This window comes from Bactrocera neohumeralis, chromosome 3 (genome assembly GCF_024586455.1).
Source record: "Bactrocera neohumeralis isolate Rockhampton chromosome 3, APGP_CSIRO_Bneo_wtdbg2-racon-allhic-juicebox.fasta_v2, whole genome shotgun sequence".
Taxonomy (NCBI): domain Eukaryota; kingdom Metazoa; phylum Arthropoda; class Insecta; order Diptera; family Tephritidae; genus Bactrocera; species Bactrocera neohumeralis.
The window spans coordinates 3,552,841-3,562,480 of record NC_065920.1 but is presented as its reverse complement, the minus strand read 5'-3'; the positions used below and the strand labels follow the sequence as shown (position 1 = coordinate 3,562,480).

At 37.7% G+C, this 9,640-nt stretch overlaps 2 protein-coding genes across 2 annotated transcripts; one reads left to right on the top strand and one right to left on the bottom strand.

Annotated features, from left to right (window-relative positions):
* Window positions 1–4,073: 4,073 nt before the first annotated feature.
* Window positions 4,074–5,248, top strand: LOC126752822 (phospholipase A1 VesT1.02-like; the record flags this gene model as incomplete). The annotated part of the gene is made up of 2 exons (XM_050463811.1): window positions 4,074–4,345; window positions 4,447–5,248. Coding segments are annotated over 2 exons (1,071 nt in total), but the record flags the coding sequence as incomplete, so codon positions are not given.
* A 9-nt stretch (window positions 5,249–5,257) lies between these two features.
* Window positions 5,258–8,559, bottom strand: LOC126754263 (sodium/hydrogen exchanger 8). Its single transcript, XM_050466287.1, has 2 exons — window positions 7,535–8,559; window positions 5,258–7,376 (listed from the first exon to the last, which is right to left on the bottom strand). Exons 1-2 carry the CDS (start codon window positions 8,362–8,364, stop codon window positions 6,083–6,085), a joined length of 2,124 nt encoding a protein of 707 aa, XP_050322244.1. The 5' UTR covers window positions 8,365–8,559; the 3' UTR covers window positions 5,258–6,082.
* Between the last annotated feature and the right edge of the window lie 1,081 nt (window positions 8,560–9,640).

Genomic DNA, 9,640 nt, shown 5'->3' with positions numbered 1-9,640 from the left:
TAGCACATTTTTCACAGATTAATAAAAATTCTTAAAACCCAGTAAAAAACATAGTTTGTAGTGCACTTTGTCATGACATGAACTACAAAAACTGGTCCAACGACTTGAAATTGAGACTCGATAAGTAATTTGCGGGCAACACGTGCCCTTAACTCATATTTCTTATATTTTATGCGCCTCATAAATGCTCCAAGGACATCATGCCGATGTTAACCTCTACAGACAACAACAACACTTAAATGTACTTACTTGTACGTACATATGTATTTACATATTTATAAATCTCAAGCATGCAATGTTAGTGCCTGAAGCGATTTCTCCCACTTCGACGTTTCCACATTGTGAACTCAAAACAAGATAGCGAGTTCCAAAGGCAATGCGTGTAATAAGGAAGCCATCGGCGTATATTCACACATGGTTTATATATTCTACATGTTTGTACATATATATATATCTGCAAATGGAAAATTACACTGGCACTCACCTGGAAAGAAAAGAACAAAAGTAGCTTTAAGTAAAATGCAAGCTAATGCTGGAGTGCTACATATAAAGAGTGTCTTTTTAGGGTTAAGAATTATTTTATAAACTAAAACACAATAAATTTATTGAAATAATTTAGTCCTTAGTTTTCTTTACTTCGTCCGTCTGTCGAAAATTCCTATAAAACAGGTCAATTGAAAAGTTCCCGGCCTGACACATAGATGGTGCTGCTAGAATGAAATCCATAGAGTTTTTAAGCAGCCCTTCAAAGCCTTCAAAAGGCATTGACAACTGTCGGAACATTAGTTTGTGAGTTTGGAGTTGTCCAAGCATAATAAATCCGACTTTTTGCATCGATATGTGACAATAGATGACACATGGCTCCATAATTCCACTCCGAAGTCCAATCGACAGTCACACGAAGGCAACTGCAAACGATGAACACGAGAGTCGGCTGGCAAGGTTATTGCGTCTGTATTTTGCGATGTGCATTGACAACAACGGCAACTATTAAATATCGTTATTGGACCATTTGAAGGATGAAACCACCGAAAAACGGGCGCATTTGAAGAAAAAAAGTACCGGTTCACCAAGCCATTGGACCGTGTCATAAGATACGATTGCAAAAAACCCATGAATTTGGCTTCAAATTACTTCCGCATCCACCGTATTCTGGCCTCCACCGACTATTTTCTATTCTCAGATCTCAAAAGAATGCTCGCGGGGAAGAAATTTCCATCGAATGAAGTGGTGAACGGCGAAAAGAGGAGGTGGAGCAAAGGACAAATCGTACCACAAAATGGTGTCGAAAAGCTCCAATCAGTTAATCACTCTTCAAGGGAACTATGTATGTTCCACAAAATTAGTTTTACAATGATTGCCCGGAGACCTTACAATTGACCTGTTAACACTAAAATCAGCCTGTACATACACAGTGACATGTAACTTTTCTTTCCATAATGGCGGACGTTAACAAGGACCCGCATAAGCTTACGCAGATTACTTCAAAAAATACTTTTTATTTTCGAACTCCTTGAATATTTGAAAACCAGACAAAAGAAGGTGTGTACTGGAAGTAATCAAGCTGACCAAATTAAAAGATAAACAAATCAATTACGAATACATACAAATACATACAAACATATATGTATGTAAGTACTAAATGACAGCTTATAGCCGCTCATTGTCGCATCGATAAAAAGCGGATATTAAAAACAATTAAACTTGTTCTGAAATGCGAGTTGTGACGCTTCACTACTCCTGCACACCGATCAGACCTGCATCCGAGTCGCGTCGAGTTTAATTTAAAATAGTGCAGACTTATGTTGTCTGTGGTCAGTAGCGTGCAGGACATCGTCGGTTGAGAGTGCGTGAGGCGTCTTAACGGAACACAAGAATTTTAAGAATTACTTGGCTTCTAAATAATTATAGCACGAAGTTGAAGAATTGTATTTTCTTATGTGTCGAGTATGAAGTTTCTACTTTTTTACGCGATTTACTGCGCCGGTGTACTCGGTTAGTATGGTGGAAAAGAACTGGTGATACAAAAATAAATTTTGAATTTTACATGGAGCCAAGGAGCTCAGGATGCGAAGTAATTCATAGTAGAAATACAAAAAAAAACAATCTGTAAAAGAGCAGCTGCTCATTATTTGTGTTAGGAACTAATTAATATCTTAGCAGTTTACTTTAAAATAATAAAGAATTAACTACTAAAGTATGGGGTTGGTGATAGCTTTTAGAAGTCAAATAAAATAAAAATAATCAGAAGATATTTATTTAATTAAAAAAATTTTGAAAGTGGTCCAACAAGTGAAAGTGGTGTAGACTCACATATTAAGTGATTTTTATATTCTCTCGAATTATGAGTGCGATTCTTAAGGAGTTACATAGATTTCCTCGGGTAAAATCAGCATTGCCAACCGACTTCAAAAACAAAGTTTCGAGAAAAACGCGTTTAAAGATGATGCACTTAGCCTAGCTAGCCTCGAGCGCACAAGTTCTCAAGGCTGTATCTCCGAAACTATTACTCGGATCAACTTGAAAATTTAGGACAATATTCTAGAGGTATTTTAAAATGTAATAAAACAGTAAATAAATCGATTTTTTGAAACCCGTAAACCTATGTAACCCCTTAAATCTTGCACGGAGTATTTTTCAAACTAATTCAATTTTCAAACTAAAAAAATTTAAAAACATTTTTCTATCCATTTTTTAAATGAATTTTATTGACATTTAGAGAAAATAAAAACAAATAAAAAAATTTTCAAATTAAATCCCCGTGAAGTGAGGGCTGAAAAAAACAGATCATCCTGGTTGACATGATGCCAACCCTTGTAGTGATCTAAAAGAAAAAATTGAAAATATGCTTCATTGGCACAAATTTCGCTATCATATTGTCCTTTCCTAAAGGAAAAAACTCACAATTGAAAAAAAAATTCTCCCTTTTTTGACCTTTCAAAATTTTTTAAAAATACTTAGAATTAAAATTTTCCAAAATCCGACGAAGGCGCTGTAGACGGATTCATAACAAAGATATTATCCAATTTGAAAGCAATTGGTTAAGTAGAACTTGAGATATCATGTCAACCAACTCAAAAAAAAGTAGTTTCGAGAAAAATCGTTATTGTAAATTCGAATAATTCGAATTTTTAAAAATCTTTTTGTAGGTCTAACATATAATATACAAAAAACATTGAGTATTTCCAAGTTTCTAAACCAGAATACCCCTTAAATGGGCAAGGCAGCCCAAAAAAGAAATTTTCGAAACATTTTCTGATCATTTTTTTGACCGTGTACGGAATATAAGTGTCTCAGTTCAAGTTTAAGGGCATATTTTTTAAGCTCCAACCTTTAAAATACGCAAAAAACTCGATTGTTCTAAATTTCTTGACCAGAATACCCTCTTAAATGGGCAAAGCATCGCAAAAAAAAAATTATCGGAACATTGTCAGATCTTTGCTTTGTTCGTGTATGGAATATAAGTACTCAGTTCTTTTAGTTGAACACACACCCCTGAATGTGCAATTTGACGCCAACAGAAGTTAACTTGTTTCAACCCTCCCATTACCTTCCTAATACCGGATGTTAGGATATCCGTACATCCGGTGGACTTAATACCAAGCATTCATTCGGCAACTTCCGGTTGACAGACTGAGTGCGAGATGTCACCGTAAATTTGTGGCAGGCTTTCAGAACTTCATCGATTTACGTCGGTCCCGTTGAGCCATAATTAGGAGTTGGTGGCATCACAAAGAACTGGCGTACTTAGCTGCACAACAGTGATTCTTCTTGACTCTTGTGCTAAGGATACGTAATGGATAGACTAAATGACACTATCTACCAGTCGACTGCTCCAAATTTGTATCCTTTGTTAACCATTTGTAATTTCTTTTAGCAAAAAGTTGTATTTTAAGGGTCGTGGCGACGAATTGTACAAAGATTATCGCCAATGCCCCGCTGTAATGAAATAACATATTTCAATTATACGCCTTTACGGTATTCAAGTGTATTTAAGTGCTAATGATTTATACTTTAATTTTTCCACACTTATCTTCGAAACTCCGTTACGTGCTGTTGCATCGGGATGACTCACTGTTCAACCGCCGCTAGCCCTCAACGAAAACACGCCAAAGAATGCATTTCAAAACCAGTTGGGTTATTGCGAGCCTTTTACAGTAGAATTAATAGCGGGACTTGTTTCGAAAGAGGCACGTCAAATAATCGATCCAGGATCACGTCCGCGACAAAAACAATTGCGATACGATCTGTTTACACGACGGAATCCACACAAACGACAAGTACTGTTAACTGGCGACCGAAACCGGCTGTTGACCTCGAACTTTAATGCCACTTGGCCAGTCAGGTGAGTTGAATTTACGTAAGCAATGCAAATACACTGGTTAATGAATCATTTTGTGAACTTGAACCTCCGAACTGCATTTTATTTATTTTATTTTCTCTTAGGTTATCCATTCATGGTTGGAACGGCCAAACCACGACTTGCTCGAATGCCGCCATTAAAGATGCGTACCTCGCAAAGGGCGATTACAACGTGATCTTAGTTGACTGGTCGGATTACTCGTTGGACATAAATTATTTTCGCGTTGTTGTGGAAATTTCCGAAATCGCACACAAGCTCAACGAGTTCACACGTTTCCTACACAACCAAACTGCCGTTCCCTACAATGCCATGTATTTAATAGGACACAGCGCTGGCTGCCACATCGCTGGCATGGCGGGCAAGTTACTGCAACCCGATAAATACGGTGTCATCTACGCACTAGACTCTTCTGGGCCCGTACATCGCACATTGGACGCGAAATGGCGACTCGCACCAACCGATGCCGTCTATGTGGAGTCCATACAAACCGACATAGCGTTGTTTGGTTTCCCCGCCGACAACCTAGCACACGCCTCTTTCTACCCCAACTGGGGCTTGGGTCAACCACATTGTCCCAATGTGACCACAATGGAGCCGGACTTCACTTGTGATCATTTTGGCGCTTTATACTACTTCGTGGAGTCCTTGCAGAATCCGTCGGCTTTTGGCGCGATCAAGTGCAAGAATTATGACAGCATCGAAAACTCGAAATGCGGCTGCGGCGCGCGCTGGTGCCACGCCAGTGCATTCATGGGCGGCGATCCGGCTGTGCCGAAGAAGGGCGTCTTCTACTTCAGCACACGTGCGACAATGCCCTTCGGTTATGGTGCGATGTGCCGTATGAAACGGCCCATCAGACCCACTATAGCGCGTATTTCTTAAAAATTAAAGACGTTTGGTAGTGTTTATCACATTTATTTGCTCTTAATTCTGGCTATGCTTGATTAGTCATTTACAATATGCATTTAATGTATTAGACTACACTTTTTGGTTTTCGATTCACTTGAGTTGCAAAAAATCACAAAATATATATACACATGTTATTGTTAAAAACATTTTAAATACATTCACTTTTGTATATAATTACATTACTAGTGTTCTTTGGTGAGAACTTTGCGCTTAAAAAATTAGTGCACGAAAAATATGCGACGAATGACACAGATTCGGAACATTCACTTAAATAAGGGCACGTTTTTAAGTTTGAACATGGCTGCATTCAAGCTTAAATACAATTCTGCGTACAGTTTAGTCAGGAACAGGCCTGTTAGCTTGAAGCATTTGATCATTAGGTTAAAGCAAATGGATACGCTAATTGCGACATAAAAATACTGGAAAGTTTATAACTTAAGTTTAGTTTAAGTTAGCGTTTGGAAAGCGAAAATTTGTTATGCTTAGCACAGCTCACTCATATCGTACAAATATATATGTAAGTTTGTAAATAAAATCAGTAACAGAAAAAATAATCTTAGCCAATTTTTAAACCCGCCACCTTTCGTTTGAGCCTTCAAAAAGCTCTGCATGCAAAATCAACAGTTATTTAATAAATTGTATAAGAAATGAAATATTATCCCCAGACTCCTAAATTACTAGCTCTTTGACATTGAGCTAGACGAAAAATCCCAGCTTTCATTTGGCAAATATGTATGTGTAATTTCCTGACTTCTCCCATATTAACGGCACTATGCACATAAGTTCACATGTGCTTTGCTATCGTAGGACCTAGGTGCGAGGCGCACTCAATGTGCTCTGACTCGTGCTCGCCGACATGCCGAGTTCCTCGTCCGATTCGTCCGAATCCAGTGGACTGATGCGTATCGCTTGATACCATTTGTTGGTCAAATCAGCCATTTGTGATTTGCACTCATGTAGTTCTTGACTGTTGAAGCGACGTGTAAAGAATGGTATAAAGAATTTGCGGTCCATGCGACCGAATCCACCGACGCGCGTTTGAGCGAATGACACATCTTCTTCCTCTGTCAACTCGGACAAGTGCTCTGAATCAATAGCTTGTCCCCATTCACGTGTCTTCGATAAGGAAATCGATTTGGAACGTTTTCGTGAACGCGAGGCGCTTCTTCGTGCTACAGTTGCAGAATTTGCGTTACGTCCGGAGCGTGAGCGACGTTTTTTGCCAGGCTTGAGATATTTTAGTAACGGCATGGTGGATCCACCGAAGAACAGTGTTGTGAAGAGCACAATTATTAGTGTCGTGGTGATGAGCACACGGCGCGTCTCGTCGTTTGGCAGATCCAGATGTAAGGAGAGCGCATATGAAATGGCACCGCGTAAGCCGGAGAACCACATGATGAACTGCATTTTGTTGGTGATTTTATGCTCCCGAAATTTGTTAACTAGAAATGCTAATGGAAATATGTTACATGCTCGTCCTATTAAGCACAACACAATCGACCAAATCACAAAGGATAGCTCTACTTGATGTTTGAAAGAGAATATTGCTAAGCCCAGGTATGCGAAAACGCAGGTCTCAGCGATGAAAGACAGCGTACGCATTGTTTGTTGCATTGTTATCTGTGTGACGGTGGAAAGATTGAAATGTGTGTAGTGAGACATCACAATGCCGCAAAATAGTATGGCCATAATTCCGCTCAGATGTATGCCCTCCGCTAATACATAGGGCGCATAGGTGAACATCAACATCATAGCGAATTCCAGTGATGGGTGTTTGCGCAGATCCACATGTTTTAATAGTAGAGCCGATATGAGCGCGAAAATTACACCGATGCCGGCAGAAGCGAAGAACATTTCGCAAAACGTTTTAAGCGCTGCAAAGATTGCCTGACCAGTTGTTGCTTGCGTATTCGCGGGTGTGTTAGCCGACTGTGTAATTGAGGTGGTCAGTACAATAGAGATGGCGTCATTCAAAATGCTTTCACCAAACACCAACATGTTTAGTATTGGATCTACGTCCAAGGCGTGAAATATGGCAACAGTTGCTACTGGGTCCACCGCTGATATCAACGAGCCGAAGGCGAATGATTCGGAAAAGTCCAGCCTAAGAAATAAATTGATTAGGGTCATTTATTTTAATAAATGTATGATTCAGTTAATTAAAAAATTATCACTTTTAAACATATACACATATGTACACTTTCACCATATACATACATACGTATTTTTGCTCATTAGTTCTATTATTCCGTAATTGCTCACCTATATGCGACCTCTGCTACTCCTAGCAGATAACAACCAGCTCCTATAACCAATGCCGAGATTGTTGTGCCAAATATTGCGAATACTAATATGGAGCCAATATTTTGGAAAAAGTTGCCCTTATGCAAATTATAGCCAGATTCAAATATGATCGGCGGTAGTAGAACCAGAAAGAATCCTGTTGGGGAAAAAACTTCTTCGCGCTGCCAACTAGCATTTTCGCCCGACATAACCTTGAGTAAAAGCCCAATAAGTGCGCCCAGAAACACTACAACAATACTTTCCGGTAAATATTGGAATCCCGTCTGCAGCATTGAATGTATCAGCAAAATTCCAAGCATTATAACGCAGATTACGAAGAAAATGGACAAAGAAGAATTATGTTCTTGCTCAACAGCATGCTGATCTGGTAGTGGCGGATCAGCGGTAGGTATTGTCACATTTTGCGTAACATTTGCAGGAGTTACTGATGCAGTGGTTGTCTTGTTTGTTTGAATTTCCTTGGTAGCATTTGTACCATCTATTACTGGATCCTTAGTTGCATTTGTAGTTGGAATATTTAGTTGGTTAGTTGTAGTATTTATTTTCATAGCATTCTGCACGTCTGTAGTGGAGATACTTTGTGCGCCATTGCTACCAGCTGCATTCTGACTGGATGATGTATTTTGAACGGAGACTGATTCGACTGAAGATATTGTATTATTTACTGAGCTGTTATTGATTGCTGATTTCTCGATGCCATTGGTATCACTTGTGTCTGCAATCACACTGCACAATAAAGCACAAATCGCAAGCGTGAGTATATAGACAATACGCTTTTGCTTGACCATTGTTCAAGATTTTTTCGAAATCTGCAATTGATTCACACTTTTTATCCTTCAGTCTTTGCCATCAAATAAATTTAACTTTATTTATTGTAAGAATTTTTCAGAAAAGTTGCAATATTCAAGAAAATTCCTCTGTCCACCACTTTTCTGTCACAACAACAAAGCAAACACGTCACTTCATATTTCCACAATATAATCACCTGTGTAGTTCTGTTCGCTTTTCACAATTTGTTTACCAATCGTTCGTCGTTGGACACGACAGTCGATTGTAAATGTATGCTGCATAAATGTTTAATTTGTTATTTTTATCAAGAGCCATAATTTCACAATTTTATTTTTAAATTAGTAACAATTCACTTTTCCATTCGATAACTGAAACTTCGATAATTTGCGCTTAATTTACCGATTGCCGTTTATATATGTAAGTACATAAATTATTTAGGTTTTATAATACTTCAATATTAATATGTGATTTTGAAAATAGTTTTCTTTTTCAAAAATATAATTAATTGGTATATGTTCATCAGTTTTCGACATTTTGTGACAAGCCAGTATCATCCAATGGCTCGAGTAGGAATCAAAGTTAAGTTTCTTGCAATAATTGGCAAATTCCGATTATTGATGCCCGTTCGTGCGAAACGAAAACATCAACAACATATAAAATAGAAATATGCATTGCAAAATAAAATGAAATTATAATAAACTCATTGAATTTTGTGGAAAATGTTCGGAACATTCCTTTGGCAAAAACGTGCCAAGCATTGACTGATAACATAGACAATACGATTATATGAATTCATTTAAATTTTAAATGTACTGATACATGGTTTCAAGATCTTATATTTCTATTTTTGATTAATAGTCTACGTGCACTGATAACAGGAAAACGTAACTATGAAAATATGGAATTTATATTTCCATATTTCTTGAACCCCAATTATAAAAGTCATTTGTTTTCAAAAATGTTTTAACAGAAATCAGAACATTCAATCGCTCACGTTTCTGTCATTCATCTATTACAACTTTGAATAACATCCGCGCTCGCGCCCCTTCAAAGGAAGTTCACAAAGATGTCAAATTTTAAAGATCTCTGAATACATAGTTTGAGATAAGAAATATTCTGATGTATGATAATACTCAATAATGAGATGTTTCTGTTTACTTAAACAATATACATATAATTTGCACAATAGACTTAAGAGTGCATATGCGTGATCTTTGAACTTAAGAGCTTTACTTATCAGAAATCTTCAAATTAAGCAAAGATGTTTTCATTACT

Coding starts and splice junctions, on each gene's coding strand:
- LOC126754263 (XM_050466287.1), bottom strand. CDS start 8,364: ATGGTCAAGCAAAAGCGTATTGTCTATATACTCACGCTTGCGATTTGT. Junction 7,377..7,534: donor GTAGCAGAGGTCGCATATAG/GTGAGCAATTAC, acceptor TTTATTTCTTAG/GCTGGACTTTTCCGAATCAT.